The 18912-nt window shown below is 43.7% G+C and overlaps 2 protein-coding genes across 3 annotated transcripts; one reads left to right on the top strand and one right to left on the bottom strand.

The window, feature by feature from the left end:
- Window positions 1-6965: 6965 nt before the first annotated feature.
- LOC308115036 (uncharacterized protein) lies at window positions 6966-10952 on the top strand. The gene is made up of 3 exons (XM_080472371.1): window positions 6966-7097; window positions 10177-10305; window positions 10733-10952. Exons 1-3 carry the CDS (start codon window positions 7086-7088, stop codon window positions 10904-10906), a joined length of 315 nt encoding a protein of 104 aa, XP_080328497.1. The 5' UTR covers window positions 6966-7085; the 3' UTR covers window positions 10907-10952.
- A 39-nt stretch (window positions 10953-10991) lies between these two features.
- On the bottom strand, window positions 10992-16828 carry LOC308114147 (B-cell receptor CD22-like). 2 transcript variants are annotated; one of them, XM_080470821.1, is made up of 6 exons: window positions 16650-16828; window positions 15334-15705; window positions 14841-15113; window positions 14169-14262; window positions 13732-13790; window positions 10992-11833 (listed from the first exon to the last, which is right to left on the bottom strand). In XM_080470821.1, exons 1-5 carry the CDS (start codon window positions 16699-16701, stop codon window positions 13736-13738), a joined length of 846 nt encoding a protein of 281 aa, XP_080326947.1. In that variant the 5' UTR covers window positions 16702-16828; the 3' UTR covers window positions 10992-11833; window positions 13732-13735. The 2 variants fall into 2 exon arrangements, with proteins under 2 accessions (XP_080326947.1, XP_080326948.1); XM_080470822.1 differs by having other exon boundaries at window positions 14841-15107; window positions 16650-16767.
- Between the last annotated feature and the right edge of the window lie 2084 nt (window positions 16829-18912).

The raw sequence follows: 18912 nt of genomic DNA, 5'->3' as shown, positions 1-18912 counted from the left end.
TGAGGAAACCATCGAGAGTGAGGAACGATGGAACAATCAAGCACTTTACTAAAAGAACATGTATTTATGAGTAAAGCTTCATGGAGTCACTATGAGAAGATCTCTGGTGGAGTTCCTCTCGGCTTGATCCTGGAACCACTTCGGTTTAACATCAACATGTCGCCTCGGCTCACAGTTTGGGAAATAATAAATAATTTTAAACCAGATAGATCAGATCCATATGTCAATCTCATTGGAGTCTGCAGGTGGCGCTACAGAGGAACAGGTGAAGAATGAATCCCAGTGAAGTGGGGTTAGTTTTACGTTTTTGACCACACACACACACACACACACACACACACACACACACACACACACACACACACACACACACACACACACACACACACACACACACACACACACACACCTCTATTTCCTCAGTTTTTTTATCAAGTTTTATTTCCTACGTACGCCTGACTCCAGCCGTGACGTGCGGTGAGGGAAAGGGTTAATGAAGTTCTGTGTTGATTATTGTTCCATGTTTTCATCCTCAGAGCTTCTCTCACTCATTCATCGTTTCCTCTCCGACCCTCTGCTGCTCCGTTATAATGCTCTTACATTAATCTGCTCTCAGATCAGATTTACTGCCGCTCACAGGGTTTAAACTGTGTGTGTGTGTGTGTGTGTGTGTGTGTGTGTGTGTGTGTGTGGAGACTGGTGTTAATTACAGTTGTGAAGGCCATAATCGGTTTACACACACACACACACACACACACACACACACATACACGTGTTCTCTTGGTGCTCCTCATCAGCAAAAATTAATGAATTGGTTTTTTTTTTTTACGTGTTTACAGGTCAGATTCGAGTTCAAGTTAAAGGCAGAGTCAGGACGAACACTGTGTGTGTGTGTGTGTGTGTGTGTGTGTGTGTGTGTGTGTGTGTGTGTGTGTGTGTGTGTGTGTGTGAGGACCTTTATGTTGCCCCCTGCAGGTGTGTTTTAAGTGATAAGACCAGGGTTTAGGTCAAAGGTTACACCTTGGGTATGTGTGTGTGTGCGTGTGTGTGTGTGCGTGTGTGTGTGCGTGTGTGTGTGTGTGAGTGAATTTATGGCTGTGTATCTGTGTATTTACACTGTCTGTGCATGTGTAGGTATATTTTTGTGTGCACACGTGTGTGTGTGTTAAAGAGATTAAGTGTGTGTGTCCTCATCACTTCAGCACAGCAAATGACATCACTGAGTGTGTGTGCGTGTGAGTGTTTCCCCCACAGTTGCCACACGCTGCATTTAAGAACACAGTTCTCACACAGGAAGTATAAAGACGGCAGCAGCAGCTCTGGTTCTCGCTACTCGCTGGGGGTGGGGGGGTGGGGGCAGTCGGACGGAACATCTTTGACACCTGCTTAAAACACAAAAGAGTCAGAAGGATCGTGAGGCTTCACGCTCTGTATTCATACTGAAGATCTAGATGAGGGGAGCGTTTGCCCTCCTGCTCTCCGGGTTACATGAACGTCTGAGCATCCAAATGTCTGAAAGGAGGATTTAGTTTCAAATAAAATGAATTTAAAACATTGAAAAATTCAAAAACCAGTTTGGCTTCAAAAGCTGTTACAAATTAAAAAAAATTCTACAACCTTTTTAAGGCTTTTAAAACTTCATAGATTTCATGTTTTTATTATTCCTTGGACTTCGAGACGTTTGTGGACTGCGTGCGTTGAAATGAAGTGTAAGCACATGTCGCCCTCTGCTGGTTCACTGTGTGTATTACACCCATCAGACAACTAGATGACCTCAGAGGACCCAGTGTGATCTTTGACGTCTGACCCAGGTTGTCGCTGTGCAGATCGAAGCTGGATGAATATTTGAGGGCAGAGACGATCCTCCTCGGGAGGTGGGCCATCATGGAGACTCCGCTCACTCCGGTGTCCACATGGTGGCTAACTGAAGAACCAATCAGAAGGCCAGAGCAAGGGGGTGGAGTCACACCCAGAGGACGAGGCAAATGACTAACAAACCCTGTGTGTGTGTGTGTGTTTGTTCGGTGTGTGTGTGTGCGCGTGTGTTTACTGGTCAATTTGAACAGTGTGAAGGTGTGTCTGCTGGTGATGTCAACAGCGAAAAGGACCAATGAGACAGCAGATCACCTGACTGCATGTTCAAGGATTTATATACATTTTCTCATAATCACACACACACACACACACACACACACACACACACACACACACACACACACACACACACACACACACACACACAGTAGATCTGGATGTTAGAGGATGTTGCTCTATAATCTGGATGTTATCTTGTGGAATGTTAAACATTGTTTAGATAGGCTGTATATGATGTTAATCCTGGACTGCTTAATCTTGGATTATTTCCCCCGTGAACTCTGTTATTACATGATAGCAGTATAATCTCACACTAAGCTTGTGTTGTGTCGGTGTGACTCCACCGGGCATCAAACTGAAAAACTTCTAGAAGTTTGAGAGGAACCGTTGTCATCAGGTGTAACGTCCAAACTTCCCAGGTCCCCTGAACGCAACACGGCAGCGCTTCTTCAACCTCTCTGAACGGGAGACAAACGCCTCCCGGCTGGTTTCTGTTTCCTTTCTTCAACATCAGATCGCGTTTCCATCGAGCGGTTTGGACGAGAGCCAGAGTCTGAGAGGAAACCCGATCCTGCAGCTCTGACCTACCGATCGGTTGATCGGCACGTCGCACCAGGGGGCCCGAGGGGAGGTTTCCTACCTGTAAGCCCCGCCCCTTCCTGCGGCGAAGAAGACAAACTGCTCTGGGTGAAAGGTCGCCGAGAGCAGAGGAATCTAAGGAATCCACAGAATGAAGGAAGCAGGAGGCAAGTCTGAACCGGTCCAATAGACCTCCACCATGCTGGATTCACCGAGACCTGGAACTCTCAGATCTGAAGCCCACTAAGACCTGAGACTCATAAGGCCTGAAGTCCTCCAGGTCTGGGACCGGCTCTCCACAACACCTGAAGCGCCCCGAGAACTCAGAGCCCCTCATGACATCACACGACGTGACAGGTCGCCGTCGCTCTGAGACCAGACCGACATTTAACTGGTGACTGAACAAGACGAGACGAGATCGTTAAGGACCTTCAAGACAAAACATGGACCCGGTGAGACAGAACAGGTCCACTGTTAGGACTCCGAGTACAGACGACAGGACAGGACCCGAAACTGTTTATATCCTGTGACCTGAGAAGGTCGTAGAACTAGACCATATAGACTGGAACCACCTCGACTAGACTGAGGACCGACATCACAGAGGAGGTGGAGGTGGTTTGTTTACGTGTGGAGTATGAGTTAGACTTAATGTCATTTACGTACTCGTACTGGTACTCGATATCAGGAGGTAACTAAGGTTGGTACTCGTACTCGTCCTTTAAGTAAGTGGTATCGGTGCCTCCCTGCAGTGTACAAGACATGAAACACTGGAATCAGAAGTAACCGTGGGGGGACTCTGAGACCTGGACCATGGAGTCTCCAGGCAGAACATGAGGGCGGAGCCTCTGAGCCGTAAGATGAGAACTGTGGGGAGGCAACTCGAGATGACCGGGTATGTCATTCTTATTGTGCTCCTCTGGAGAGGATCTAGTTCCTCCGCCAGCAAATCCTGGACTAGAGGAGGGCGGTGGGAACAGCCCCGGGGGGGGGGGGGGGGGGGGGGGGGGGGGGGGGGCGACGACAAAGTATAAAGTATAAAGTATACGACACAAAGTTTTGTTCTTTCCAGGGATGAAATCTTCTGTTGAAGTAGGAAAGGTTTTTATTTCACTCTCTACTAAACTCAACCTGATGGAGTCATGCGATAGCCCCTCTGCCCCTCCATCACAGGGGGCGCCAGTGAGCAGCTGGGGGTGTGTTGAAACACTTCAAGACAGTATTTGTACTTAGTTACTCGCCACCTGTGGCCAGAGAGCATCTTCCTTCACATCGACCGTGAAGAAATGATGTTTTTAAAGGAGCTGGGAAATACCAACTGGGAAATTCCAAATTCCGAGTTTGAAGTAGAGAAATGAAACGAGAAAACTACGTGAAATCTTCTAAATTGAGGTTGTGTTTATCTGTGATGAGGTTTGTTTATTAAACCATTAAAAGTACAAACAAATCTAAATCCTTCGTAAATAGAAGTGGTTCTGTTGATTTTGTCAAGTTACTGGGTGGGACTGAAGACTCAGCACCGCCACCTAGTGTACAGGAGTAGAAATACATTTCAAATGAAGCTGCACTACTTCCTTTAATTCAAGTGACGGCGCATCCGCTTCATGGAGCGAAAATTCCACTTCCCCAGGTTCTTATTTCCCAGTTGCATGTTTAGGCTTTTCCCAGTTCCCATTTCCCAGTTCCCAGCAGCTCATGTGTGTGTCAGGTTACCTGGAGGAGCGCGCCTGCGCCACCTGCTGGCAGTCTTATCCTCGTTCCGGTGTGTTCCGGGAAACACCGACACCAGAAAACTAGGAGGACAGAGCGTCTGTGTTTTTAGAATATGTTTCCAGTCTCTGTGCTCTGATTGGTCGACGGCTCAACACGTCACATCGTCACACGGAACCGAAAGTTAAAACACTGCAGGTGTTTGTTGGAACATCGTGTTTCACATTTCCACCATTTCAGTGTGTCTGTGTGTGTATATATATATATATATATATATATATATATATGTGCTTAGGTGTATATTTGTGTGTGTGTGTGTGTGTGTGTGTGTGTGTGTGTGTGTGTGTGTGTGTGTGTGTGTGTGTGTGTGTGTGAGGGAGTGGCCCTGCAGCTCCTCTCTTGTTGACTCAGCTGGACCCGCAGTGATAAATAACAGAAAGACACACACACACACACACACACACACACACACACACACACACCCACACACACACACACACACACACACACACACACACACACACACACACACACACCCACACACACACACACACACGATTCAGTTTGTTAAAAAAAGAGTCGTCACCAGAAATCCAACGTTTCCTTGTTGCTTTGAAAGTTGAAGTTTTTTTTGTTTACTGTTTTGTTTTTTTGGTTCTTTGTTCAAACCAGAATCGACCACAAGGGGGCGCCACCCCTAAACGGGAGGCTTTGATTGTAGTCTACACGAGAGGCTGAGATCATAAACCACCTCTGTTAAATTTAGCTGCGAGCAGTTAGCCGCTAACAGCTACTGGCTGACGGCTCGTGGCTAAAGAGGCTAAAGTGGCTAAAGTGGCTAAAGTGGCTAAAGTTAATTTTATATCTTAGGGTGCGTTGCTCTGCGGCTGGATCATTGTGGACACTCCACCATCATCTTTTATTTGTTTTATTTGTTTTTATTTGAAAAGGACTGCTCAGTTGTCGCTATGCTATTGCTATGCTATCGCTATGCGTGATTGACAGTTCCTGCGGCTAATCAACGCGTCGAACCATGAACTCTCGCCAGAGGAAGTTGAAAAACGATCAGAACGAGCTCCATGTTGGATTTACTTTCTTAAAACAGACGTGAGAATATCGACTGACGACTCCTTTCCTTTCTAAAGTGAAATTGTTTTCCCGACGCAGCTACGTCGTGTTTCCACGGTTCCACGAACAACAAACTCCAGAACTTCGTACTCACAATGAGTGAAGGTTTTCTTTCTTTCTGTTGCTTTGTAACTTTGTTTTCTTTGGTTCTTTGTGTTTCTGGCTGATTGTTGTGTGTTTAAACCTTCTGCTGATTGTAACTTCAAATATAGAGACTTGAACTACAAAAAACTTAAATTTCAAAGAGACAAACTACAAAGAGAATTAAACTACAGAGACTTAAACTACAAAAAACTTAAAGAGAATTAAACTACAGAGACAAACTACAAAAAACTTAAAGAGAATTAAACTATAGAGACTTAAACTACAAAAAACTTAAAGAGAATTAAACTACAGAGACTTAAACTACAAAAGACTTAAAGAGAATTAAACTACAGAGACTTAAACTACAAAAGACTTAAAGAGAATTAAACTACAGAGACTTAAACTACAAAAAACTTAAAGAGAATTAAACTACAGAGACTTAAACTACAAAAAGCTTAAAGAGAATTAAAATATAGAGACTTAAACTACAAAAAACTTAAAGAGAATTAAACTACAGAGACTTAAACTACAAAAAACTTAAAGAGAATTAAAATATAGAGACTTAAACTACAAAAAACTTAAAGAGAATTAAACTACAGAGACTTAAACTACAAAAAACTTAAAGAGAATTAAACTACAGAGACTTAAACTACAAAAAACTTAGAGAATTAAAATATGGAGTCTTAAACTACAAAAAACTTAAAGAGAATTAAAATATAGAGACTTAAACTACAAAAAACTTAAAGAGAATTAAAATATAGAGACTTAAACTACAAAAAACTTAAAGAGAATTAAACTACAGAGACTTAAACTACAAAAAACTTAAAGAGAATTAAAATATAGAGACTTAAACTACAAAAAACTTAAAGAGAATTAAACTACAGAGACAAACTACAAAAAACTTAAAGAGAATTAAACTACAGAGACTTAAACTACAAAAAACTTAAAGAGAATTAAACTACAGAGACTTAAACTACAAAGAAACTTCAACTACCTACAAAGAACCTTAAGCAACAACTACAATAACATTTAAAAATACACAGAGAGAAAATAAACATACAATAAATGTTAGAAATTCAAAACTACAAAGCGACATGAAGCAGTAACATAAAAACAGATAAGAAGTAAAGTCTGGTGGAGTTCGGATCAAGTCGGAACAATTCAAGAAGTTTGACATTCGAGGTTCTGAACGTGTTTCACACTTTTAGTTGTTGAACGACAAAGATCTGATTCTGACTGCAGCTCAGGAAACTGGAAACGTGTGTGTGTGCGTGTGTGTGTGTGTGTGTGTGTGTGTGTGTGTGTGTGTGTGTGTGTGTGTGTGTGTGTGTGTGTGTGTGTGTGTGTGTGTGTGTGTGTGGGTGTGTGTGTGTGTGTGTGCTCAGTCTCAGTACAAACAGTGTGAATCCTCCCTCACTCTCCTCTCGGACAGTTTGCGTGTCGCTGCGGTTTTGCGGGTTTTTCCTCGAGTTTTGCGGATCAGACGTTTCCACATGGGCACCAAGGTGAGAGCCGCGGGGCTGTGGTCCGGGGGAGGGGGGGGGGGGGGGGGGTTCCAGGGTGGTTCTGGGGAGGGGGTCCGGGGGGGTTCTGGCAGGTCCCGATGGACCGGATTGACCGCACGTCGTGTTTCCTACGACCCAGTGTTGTGGTTCAACTGGTTTCCCTGTTAACTGGTGACCCTCGTCGTTTAACAGCGGATGTTAAAAATCGGACAGAAATTCGCTGCTGTTCTGGCGTTTAGCTGCATTTACGATCAAGTTTAAAGAGTTTGCGAATTTTATTTTAATATCAGTTGTTGTCAGTAGCAACGACGGACTCCTAAATTAATTGGTCACCAGTTAACAAGGAAACCAGATATTCCGAAACACCGGACTGATCCATGAAGCGCAAACTTCTCAAAATCTTTAATACTGATAATTAATCTGCAAATACATTTTTTTCTTAGAATTTGCCTTAAATGACCGAGAATCCTCACTTTTCCACATTTCATTTAATTCAAACTGCTTCAAAAGTAACGCGACATTTCAGAACTATACAAAAACCGATAAATCAACCATAGAAATCCAGATTAACAGCTGGATTGTGAAGATTTCTCCATAAATAAGAATGGAAGTGACAAAAAACGGGAAAATCGATAAAAGTTAGTGAATACTTCACAAATGTTTGAGTGGATGTACTTAGGAAACGTTTGAGGAGTGGAGCAATGTAACTGAGTTTCACTTAAATCATTAATTTATTATATATTTACTTTATTATGTGTTATGCTCCGAAACCTCTCAGCTTTAGTATCACAGATGTTTTAGACAGAGTTTTATAAACCCGCTGAGGAAGAGAAGAAGAAGAGGAAGAAACTGTAGAAGCTTCGTCACAAATAAACGTTTGTTGGCCCAAGCTGCCGAACAGGACAAGGGCAAAAAGAAAGAAAGAAAACAAACAAAAAAACAAAAACAAAACAAAAACAAAAAAAACCTTTAAATTAGACAGAAATTCTGCAAGCAGGGAAACACACTCAGAGAATTTTAATCTTTTCAGGAATTTGCTCTTTGCTTTGGTAAAAGTTGGACTTTTTCGACATTAGCTTGCGTACAGAGGTGATGACGTCACACATCAGCAGCGTTGCCGTGGAAAACTGCAAAACTCAATGGAAGTTTTCAGTTTTCACTTGTAAACGTGGCGTAAAGGAGCACTGAGCCGCCGGTCGGAGCAGAGGAAGTTCCTCTGGATGAGAGTCTGGCTGAGCTCTGCAGCCTCCACCCGCTTTCACAACAAGCTCCACCCCCTGAGAGCTGATCTCCTTCAGCTGGTCAACCCCACCAACAAACCTGAGAGCCTCCACCCACAGCCTCCACCTAGTGCCTCCACCCACAGCCTCCACCTAGAGCCTCCATCCAGAACTTCCACCCAGAGCTTCCACCCACAGCCTCCACCTAGAGCCTCCATCCAGAACTTCCACCCAGAGCCTCCACCCACAGCCTCCACATAGAGCCACCACCCACAGCCTCCACCTAGAGCCTCCATCCAGAACTTCCACCCAGAGCTTCCACCCACAGCCTCCACCTAGAGCCTCCATCCAGAACTTCCACCCAGAGCCTCCACCCACAGCCTCCACATAGAGCCACCACCCACAGCCTCCACCTAGAGCCTCCATCCAGAACTTCCACCCAGAGCCTCCACCCACAGCCTCCACATAGAGCCTCCATCCAGAACTTCCACCCAGAGCCTCCACCCACAGCCTCCACATAGAGCCACCACCCTCAGCCTCCACCTAGAGCCTCCATCCAGAACTTCCACCCAGAGCTTCCACCCACAGCCTCCACCTAGAGCCTCCATCCAGAACTTCCACCCAGAGCATTCCACCCACAGCCTCCACATAGAGCCACCACCCACAGCCTCCACCTAGAGCCTCCATCCAGAACTTCCACCCAGAGCCTCCACCCACAGCCTCCACATAGAGCCACCACCCACAGCCTCCATCCAGAACTTCCACCCACAGCCTCCATCCAGAGCCTCCATCTAGAGCCTCCACCCAGAGCCTCCACCCAGAGCCTCCACCCAGAGCCTCCACCAGCCCCCTCAGATGACACAAAGCCTCGCCGTCCTCTCGTCGTTTATACACAAACCTTCCGTCTCCGTTTCTCCAGCGTGAAGCTCCGAGGACAGAAACGTTTCAGGAGCAGTTAAAGAAACGACGTTCTGAAACTCGATACGGAGAAAAACTCATTCCGCCCTGAATAAAACAGAAACAAATGTGTTTTTTATTGGAGGAAGACCAGTGTGTGTGATTTTTAATAGTTTTATTCTCACCCAGTCCGACTGTGAAACGTTAAATATTAACAGACGACATTAACTTTATTGTCGCCGCACCAGGAAACGCAGCAAACTGTTCAAACTGTTCAAACTGTTCAAACTGTTCAGACTGTTCAAACTGTTCAAACTGTTCAAACTGTTCAGACTGTTCAAACTGTTCAGACTGTTCAGACTGTTCAGACTGTTCAAACTGTTCAAACTGTTCAGACTGTTCAGACTGTTCAAACTGTTCAGACTGTTCAAACTGTTCAAACTGTTCAAACTGTTCAAACTGTTCAGACTGTTCAGACTGTTCAAACTGTTCAAACTGTTCAAACTGTTCAGACTGTTCAGACTGTTCAAACTGAACGTTGAGAAGAACTCAAAGTGCTCCTCAGGGCTGCGTCTGATTGGAGGAGATTATCTTCTGACTTAAGAAAATAAAGTTCACCTGAAATGTGATTTAAAAAAAAAAAAAAAAAACTAAGCTGAGAGATACAAGACATACAAACAGTCGATATGTCAACAGAGGCTACACCTCTACACCTGAAGGTGACTGTATGTCAAAGTGGATTAAAAAACACAGTAACTTTGAGTGTAGCTGTTTTGGACCTGAGGCGTTCCTCAGGGCTCCGTCCCGGGTCCCTTGTTCTTCTGTTTGAAACACCCAGAAACACAATAATCAGTGTTCCTCACGTGAGTGAAGGGGAACATTCACGTGTGGAGCCACTTTGAGGCCGTTTGCAGTGGAAGCGGCGAGCGACGGTTTGAAAAGTGTCGACGGTCTCGTTTCAGTACTCGGACCTGGAGCTGGCGCTCAACACGCTCGTCACCGAGTTCCACAAGGCGGCGGACGACGGGTCGACCATGAACACCACCCAGTTCCAGACCATGGTCTCCAAGCAACTGCCCGCCATCTCCAAGGTAACCGTGACATCACAGCTCGCCAGCCAGTCACACAGCACGATGGAAACCACTACTTTTACTCGACTTTGGACTTTATATGTTAGAATGAACTGAGAAACACATGTGAGGAACAAAATGTCAGAATCGGTAAAAGGTTTCAGTCCCGACCTGAGTTCGGATACAAACACAGTCGACTCGTCGGGTCTGAGAACCAGCGGGGCTTGAGCGGCTGTGACCAGGAAATTGATCCAGATGTGCAGAAACAGATGTGAGAGGATGAAATCATGTTGAAATCATGCAGCCAGAGGACTTCAGAATCCTGTGGGAGGGAGGGTGTGTTTCACCCTGTGTGTGTGTGTGTGTGTGTGTGTGTGTGTGTGTGTGTGTGTGTGTGTGTGTGTGTGTGTGTGTGTGTGTGTGTGTGTGTGTGTGTGTGTGTGTGCAGAAGATGGAGGAGGAGGAGGACGGGCTGGTGAAGCTCCTGCAGCAGCTTGAGGTTCAGACTGATCAGGAAATCTCCTTCGATCACTTCTGGAAGCTGATCAATGATCAGGCCGTGCAGCTCTTCAGCGCCACCTATGGAGAAAAGAATGCCAAGTGCAGCTGCCTGCTGCAATGAGTGTGTGTGTGTGTAAGTTTCATGTGAATAAATCAGTTTTCTACATTAAACTGGAGTGTATTCTTCGTGAGAAGCTGAAACTTTTAGTGTTGAATTCTTTTTTTATTCAAAAACAAAAAACAATAAACATTTAGTAATTTTATTTGATCAATTTTCTACCACACTACATTAATCCAACAGTAGAAAGGTAAAAACGGAGTGATCGACCCGGTGCTGCCACCTGCTGGTTGGTTGATGGTTAACATGCCGCTTTCTGCAGAACCAGACTGAGACTTTCTCATATAAATCTATAAAAAGTCACAAAAAGCTGAAAAATCATTTGAATGCTTAAAATATTCATTAAATCCATTGAAAGTTTTACTACAAATCAATCAGAAATATATTGAACAGTGAAAAATGCTCACCGTAACACCCTCAAAACACTCATATTATGAGTGACAAATGTTGGGTTATTTTCATACCGAGAACTTCTAAAATAAAATAAAAACTTTCAAGCATTTTAAATATTGGTCGTGATCATTTTGCCCACAATGTCAAGTATTCAAAAAGTATTATAATTGGGATTGTAATTACTTCAATGCTACATTTAATTATAATTACAAATATAAGTTTATATGACATTGTGTAATACATTTACAAAGGATGATGAAAAGAGACTGAATAAAGAGAGGAATGATAAAGAAATGGATAATGAGACAGTGAATGTTGAGATGGGTGAACAGATGAATAGATGGATGAGTGGATGATGGACGTCCAGCCCCACTCAGTCTCTCCACCTCCTTCACCTCCATCCCTCCGTCTCTGGTCTTTGAGGAGGAGAAGCTGCTGTTAGTTTGATGAATCTTCAAAGTGGCCTGAAGCGATGCGACGACGTCATGTGACCTCAGCTCAGTGAAAACAGGTTTCTGATCCATCAGATGATCAACTCTGTTAACAAAAACATCTTTTAAAAATTACCAAGAGAAGTATAAATCATTTCTAAAAAAGTATGTAAACATGGTGAAAAGCAAAGAACAACAACAACAACAACAATGATGAGCTGGCAGCGGCGGCTGTTGTTTGTGTTGTTTGTTGTTGTCAAAGATGATGGGATGCGTTTGTTGTCGTCATTGTTGTTATTTACGTTGGTGGTCTAGATGTTATTGTTTAGTTTCTGTTGCTGTTGTTTGAGCTGCTGTTATTGTTTGTGTTTTTGGTGTCATTGTTGATCACGTTGTTAGTGTTGTTTATGTTGTTTATCTTGGTGGTCTCAATGTTATCGTATTTTCTATTGCTGTTTTTGCCGTTCGTGTTGTTGTTGTTGTTGATGACTAGGTGTTGTGATTGTTGATGTGTAGGTGTTGTTATTGTTGATGTATAGGTATTGTTATTGTCGATGTGTAGGTGTTGTTATTGTCGATGTGTAGGTGTTGTTATTGTTGATGTGTAGGTGGTTATTGTCGATGTGTATGTGTTGTTATTATCGATGTGTAGGTGTTGTTATGGTTGATGCGTAGGTGTTATTGTTGTTGATATGTAGGTGTTGTTATTGTCGATGTATAGGTGTTGTTATTGTCGATGTGTAGGTGTTATTGTTGTTGATATGTAGGTGTTGTTATTGTCGATGTATAGGTGTTGTTATTGTCGATGTGTAGGTGTTATTGTTGTTGATATGTAGGTGTTGTTATTGTCGATGTGTATGTGTTGTTATTGTCGATGTGTAGGTGTTGTTATGGTTGATGCGTAGGTGTTATTGTTGTTGATATGTAGGTGTTGTTATTGTCGATGTGTAGGTGTTATTGTTGTTGATATGTAGGTGTTGTTATTGTTGATGTGTAGGTGTTGTTATTGTCGATGTGTAGGTGTTGTTATTGTCGATGTATAGGTGTTGTTATTGTTGATGTGTAGGTGTTGTTATTGTCGATGTGTAGGTGTTGTTATTGTTGATGTGTAGGTGTTGTTATTGTCGATGTGTATGTGTTGTTATTATCGATGTGTAGGTGTTGTTATGGTTGATGCGTAGGTGTTATTGTTGTTGATATGTAGGTGTTGTTATTGTCGATGTATAGGTGTTGTTATTGTCGATGTGTAGGTGTTATTGTTGTTGATATGTAGGTGTTGTTATTGTTGATGTGTAGGTGTTGTTATTGTCGATGTGTAGGTGTTGTTATTGTTGATGTGTAGGTGTTATTGTTGATGATGTGTAGGTGTTATTGTTGTTGTTGATGTGTAGGTGTTGTTATTGTTGATGTGTAGGTGTTGTTATTGTTGTTGGTGTATACGTATTGTTATTGTTGATGTGTAGGTGTTGTTATTGTTGTTGATGTGTAGGTGTTGTTATTGTTGTTGATGTGTAGGTGTTGTTATTGTTGTTGATGTGTAGGTGTTGTTGATGTGTAGGTGTTGTTATTGTTGTTGACGTGTAGGTGTTGTTATTGTTGTTGATGTGTAGGTGTTGTTATTGTTGTTGATGTGTAGGTGTTGTTGTTGTTGTTGTTGATGTGTGGGTGTTGTTATTGTTGTTGACGTGTAGGTGTTGTTATTGTTGTTGATGTGTAGGTGTTGTTATTGTTGTTGACGTGTAGGTGTTGTTATTGTTGTTGATGTGTAGGTGTTGTTATTGTTGTTGATGTGTAGGTGTTGTTGTTGTTGTTGATGTGTGGGTGTTGTTATTGTTGTTGGTGTGGAGGTGTTGTTGTTGATGTCGTTAACGTTAGGGTACATTTTTGTGTTACTGTTGTATTTGGGGTTGATGATGGCAATGTTGTTCTTGTTGTTCTTGTTGTTGTGTTGTTCTTGTTGTTGTGTTGTTGTCGTGGAGGTTCATGTTATTTTCACTAACTGACCTCGTTACTCTTGATTCTCTTCAGCTCCTGAATCCTTTGCTGATTTCTGCTTCCTCCAACTGGGATTAACGAATCAATGTGAAAAAATATCAAGTTCAAGAATTTATATACATTGTCTCATAATCACACACACACACACACACACACACACACACACACACACACACACACACACACACACACACACACACACACACACACACACACACACACACACACACACACACACACAATGTTTCATACTTAAATACGAAAAAGTTTGTAGAAGTCGTATTTTGCATTTGTGAACTTTAGCGATCCGTCTTGGGAAGGAATTATTTCAGTACTTTGAACCCATCCGAGTTCCGGGAGGTCAAAGGTCGCGCTCAGGGACCCACAGTGGCCACCGGTCAGCTGTGGGATTCAGACCTGCAACCCTGACGTTCCTGTGACGTTACCTTCTGGTGATCAAGAGGAGCGCCACGAGAGGAATCACTGCCACAAGAGAACCACGGAGCACATCCGCTACCAGACGCAGAGGAACTTCCACACCTACGAAGAGTTTCCACAACGAGTCGTCAAAACTTTAATTTAGCCTCGTTTATTGAGTTCAAGAGAATCATTTGATAATTATTCATTATGTTAGTTGGAGGCTGGTTGGTTTGATAGTTTCATCTAAAACAAGAGTAATGAGCTCAACGTAACTTCAGTAACTTTAACAAAGTTACTCATTTCATGAACGTGATCAGTTACTGTTGAAAGTAATCAGATTACAGTAGCACATTACTTTAAGACCTTCTAGGAGTTTTTCCTCTCGGGTCGTGTGTTTATTGTGTCGTTGAGCTGCAGGTTAAATCTGGGATGTTTCTACAGGCGGAGCAGTTCTACAGGCGGAGCAGTTCTACAGGCGGAGCAGTTCTACAGGCGGAGCAGTTCTACAGTCGGAGCAGCTACAGGCGGAGCAGTTCTACAGGCGGTGCAGAAGAACAAAATGAGCAGAGTGACGCTGGTCTGCAGAGAAAAGGTTCCTTCCCCTCTAGAACTCAAGGCGACACACTGAAAGACGTCATGAGGAGCCGAGCGTCACGTCGAGGCTCAGAACCATCAAACCTTCAGAAAATCAAACGCACCTTCCTGACCTTCGACCTTCAGGCTGTACGGCTGCGACTCCGTGTTCTTCTGGGCCTTCAGCTCACACGTGTAATTCCCAGACTCCCCTGCAGGCAGGGGGCCGAGCCGGAGGGCGGGGCCAGACTCTGAGAGGGCGTGGCCATCTCTGTACCATGTGACCTCCAGCTGGTGGGTGGTGCAGCGTGAGGAGCAGCTCAGTGTGACCGTCCCACCTTTTCTGACCTCAGTGTGTTTTCCTGACCTGCTGACCTCCATCTGGACCAAACCTGGAACTGAGGAGAGCCTTAGTTTATATCACTGTTATTATTGTGTGTGTGTGTGTGTGGGGGGGGGGGGGGGGGGGGGGGGGTGTCCTGATGCTCTATAATCTGGAAGTTAGAGGAGGAAGATGCTCTACAGTGGGGGTGGGGGGGTATATAGGTGGTAGGAACCCCCCCCCTTCCACTAATTCCCCCCAGAGGTACAGAGTGACATATTGATGTTGGTTCTCACCTCTGACTTTGACTCCTGTTTGGTTTGTAAAATGTCCTTCTGTAGCATTAGCTTCCATTCTGAAGCGAAAGGTTCTACCATCATATGTCTGGATGTTTCTGATCAGCAGAGAACAGTTTCTCTCCATGTCTCCCAGGTACTGATAACGAGACGTTGTTCCGGGAGAATTGCTGTCGTATACACTCGGGACGGTGCCCTGGCAGATCAGATGGTTTTTGCACCAAACGACTCGGATGATTTTCAGGTAAACAGTCTTTCCTCCCTCATCAGTGAAAGACTTCTTGGGTGTGAAGGTGCAGGGGAGGGTGACGGAGGAGCCTTCTACTGCACAGGTGGAGGTCAGCTGATAGATGATAGTTGGCGCTGCAGCATCTGGAAACACAATAATCAGGATGAGATAAGTGGTGTAGAAGGTAGATGAGTTTTTTTTTTTAATTTGACCTCTTGCAGGATGGTCAGGTCCTGCAGGAGGACAGGAGGTCAATCTGAGCCTGACCCGGCCACAGTGGCCACTCACAGCCACTAGAGGGCCACACTGGGCTCTTCAGGTAAAAAAACATGTTTTGAATTCTCACACAAGTTAATTGAATTTGTGCCAAACTGAATTTATGTTGTTTGTCCTCCATTTAAGTTTGCAGTTTGTATACAAAGTTGACAGTCCTGGAAACATAAAACATGTCAACAATATCATAGCAGGGGAACTTTTTGTTTCTTCTTCCAACTCATTTAAATGACTCTGTACCAAAGCAGTGGGCACACTTCAGAAACAAGCCACAGGTATTTAAACAACATCTGGACCACTCCAATAAACTCATTCTAATATGATCTGCTGGAAATTAAAAACTGCACAGAGATAAAATCCAAAAGTAATTGACTTCCGTTTAACATTTCCTCCAACGAATAAAGACACAGAAATGCTGAGAATGATCGTTTCTATATTTGGTGAAACTCTTGTTCTTCTTTTCTGAGCGATAAAGAGCTGCTGCAGCGTTCAGTGACGTCAGAGGAAACAGGTGAACGGGTGAACGGGTGAACGGGTGAACGGGTGATCGGGTGATCGGGTGAGCGGGTGAACGGGTGATCGGGTGAGCGGTCAGGGGATCAGCTGTGTTATGAAGGTTCTCTCGGTACGAGGTTTGAAATCTGAAAATCATTAATAATCAATCATTCCTGACTCTTCGTGTTCAAGGACCCAGAAAAATGCAGAAGTGACTGTATAAGTCCTTCATTTAAGGATGATCTTCTTCACCAGGAACAAACAGAGTTTCCATCCTGCAGAGTTTCACAGAGGCGTCCAGAGCGACACAAACTCTCACCTGTGAGCAGCAGCGAGCAGCTGCAGCAGAAGATCAGCAGGTGAAGAGCCATGGTCCGGTCGACAGCCTGGAGGAGTTCTGAGGTTTCTGCCGCTCACACTCCTTCAGCTTCCTCCTTTCTGCTCTCGTCTGTTCGTCTCAGATTACCTCAGCTTCCTCAGCCTGACTTCTCTAAAAACACATTGAACCTTCACATCGTTGCGTTTGCTCACCGTGATGGAAAAAAACCCCACTTTGACCTTCTATCACCATGTTTGGTAACTCCAGTACCTCTTCAAGACTGTCCATCATGAAGGAGGAGAAAAACTCCAATGCAGGACAAAAAGTTATTTTTGTGGTATTTACTTGTAAAAGTATAAACGCCATATTAGCTTTCCTAACCCCCCCAATAATTAAGAGATGAATCGTAAAAATACAAAAGTCTGTTGTGGAAATCAAATTAATTGTCCATGTCCAGTTGTTCCTGTGTATTTGTTCATCAGCTTCCAGCCCACGATCACAGCAACAGTTTCTTTTCTTTGCCTCACTCTGAACTGTCGCTGGTGTCTGGCAGTGTGACTGAGCCCGATACACACCGCTGTCCCCGGGTGCAGACAATCACTCTCAGACAGGTGGAACCCATCAGAGCAGCAACCAGACACAAGGAGAGGAAGTCCAGCAGTGTGAAGCAAAGTAAGTTTACACATACCTGGGTTTTCACAAAAACTGACCTTTCCCCCTCTACCTTTAAAAAGACAAACTTCATTGACACGTCCCTGCATATACAGCTGGTTCAGAACTGCTGTGAGCAGCTAAACCTGTAGAGGGCGGTGTAGAGAGGAGCATGACGCCATGGTAGCCAATCAGAATCCTGGAAAAAAACACCACGTCAAGAACTGTGAGGTAAATATCCGTCTACCCCCCTTTAGATGCAAACAGACAGAGTTTATCCAGATCTCCAGTGTGGCAGGAGTTTTCAGGAATCATTGTTTGTGGAGGGGAGTAGCTGATTTATGTGTAAACGCAGAGAAATATCCCTCTTTTATCAAATACCCCTGGTATGTGTAAACGTGGCCTTATACTCCATAAGAAGAAGAAGAAAAGTTGGGCTGTGACGTCAGCCAGCTGCCAAAAAGATTTCTTGTTCGGCAGGAGATTTCACACTTCGAGAAGAAGCTGTTGAACTCACAGGCCACGCCCCCTCACAGCAGGTAAAAGCACGGAAGTAAAGCGCTGTTTGAACGGTTCAACTGCACAGCTTCTTACGTCAAATGTTTCCAGAAACACGTTTCTCTGAACTGTTTCAGTCATAAAAGAGAAAGTTTGTGTCTGAGCCGCCATATTAGTCCAGTTTTTAACGCAGGACATGACAACCCTGAGTGATGCGTTCAGGGGAACCACATAAGTCAACAAGCTGCAGGGCTCACACAGTAGTGAGGCTACATACTAAACGTAAGTAAAATATGACAGATACAGTCGGTAGTGAGCTGGAAGATGCAGCACCGGGTCGGCACAGCCCAAACACATGACATCATTTTGTTCAGCAGGACTCCAGAGTGCCGAACGTTCGTCTTGTACTTATGGAGGATCAATCGGCCTTTGGTGTTTCTTTCCTTTTCCTCAATTTGAACTCTTCCTGCATGTGTGTGTGTGTGTGTGTGTTTGTGTGTGTGTGTGTGTGTCAGAAACTGTTTCCTTTTCACAACCTCCCATTTTTAAATAAAACCTCCAGTGGCTGTTTTCACACCTTTTTTCAGTTTCCTGTGTCATTTACACTGACGTGTCTTCAACACAGTTTAGACCATAAACAACCCGACACACACTCATTTGTTTCTCTTTTCTGGGTGTGGAGTGAAAAAATATCTTCAAAATATAATATATATTATCACATATATACAGATAAATGTGATATACTTTTTATAATGGAAAATAAAATAATCTAGTAAATGCGTGTACATTCTATTTCAAAAAAGAGCTTTTTTAAAAAAAACGATTCCTACTGACTTTTCACTTTTGAATATAATTCCACATTTTTAAAATTCAAACGGGTATATAAACAACTTGAAAGCTTAATTTTTTTTAATAAAAACCGGTAAAGTGTACAAGAGAAGTTTGGGACACAGATTTGAATCGTCTGCATATTGTGACACTTTTTGTTCTGCAGTTCCGTTTCATTGAAGCTGGTCATTACCATTACTTTAACTTTGAACGGCTCCATCTAAGCGTGCACTGGGGGGCGCTGCTGGACCACAGTCACTAAACCAGAGAAGAAGAGCCGTTTGTG

This window comes from Lipophrys pholis, assembly GCF_963383615.2.
Source record: "Lipophrys pholis genome assembly, chromosome: 9".
Classification (NCBI taxonomy): Eukaryota; Metazoa; Chordata; class Actinopteri; order Blenniiformes; family Blenniidae; genus Lipophrys; species Lipophrys pholis.
This window is presented reverse-complemented; position numbering and strand designations above follow the sequence as displayed.

Bases quoted from the DNA above. Each gene is read 5' to 3' on its own strand.
- LOC308115036 (XM_080472371.1), top strand. The intron at 10,306-10,732 runs GTAACCGTGACA...GTGTGTGTGCAG, and splicing joins AACTGCCCGCCATCTCCAAG to AAGATGGAGGAGGAGGAGGA.
- LOC308114147 (XM_080470821.1), bottom strand. From the start codon at position 16,701: ATGGCTCTTCACCTGCTGATCTTCTGCTGCAGCTGCTCGCTGCTGCTC. The intron at 15,706-16,649 runs GTGAGAGTTTGT...TTGTGTTTCCAG, and splicing joins CTGCTCGCTGCTGCTCACAG to ATGCTGCAGCGCCAACTATC. The intron at 15,114-15,333 runs GTGAGAACCAAC...GGCTCTCCTCAG, and splicing joins AACAGGAGTCAAAGTCAGAG to TTCCAGGTTTGGTCCAGATG.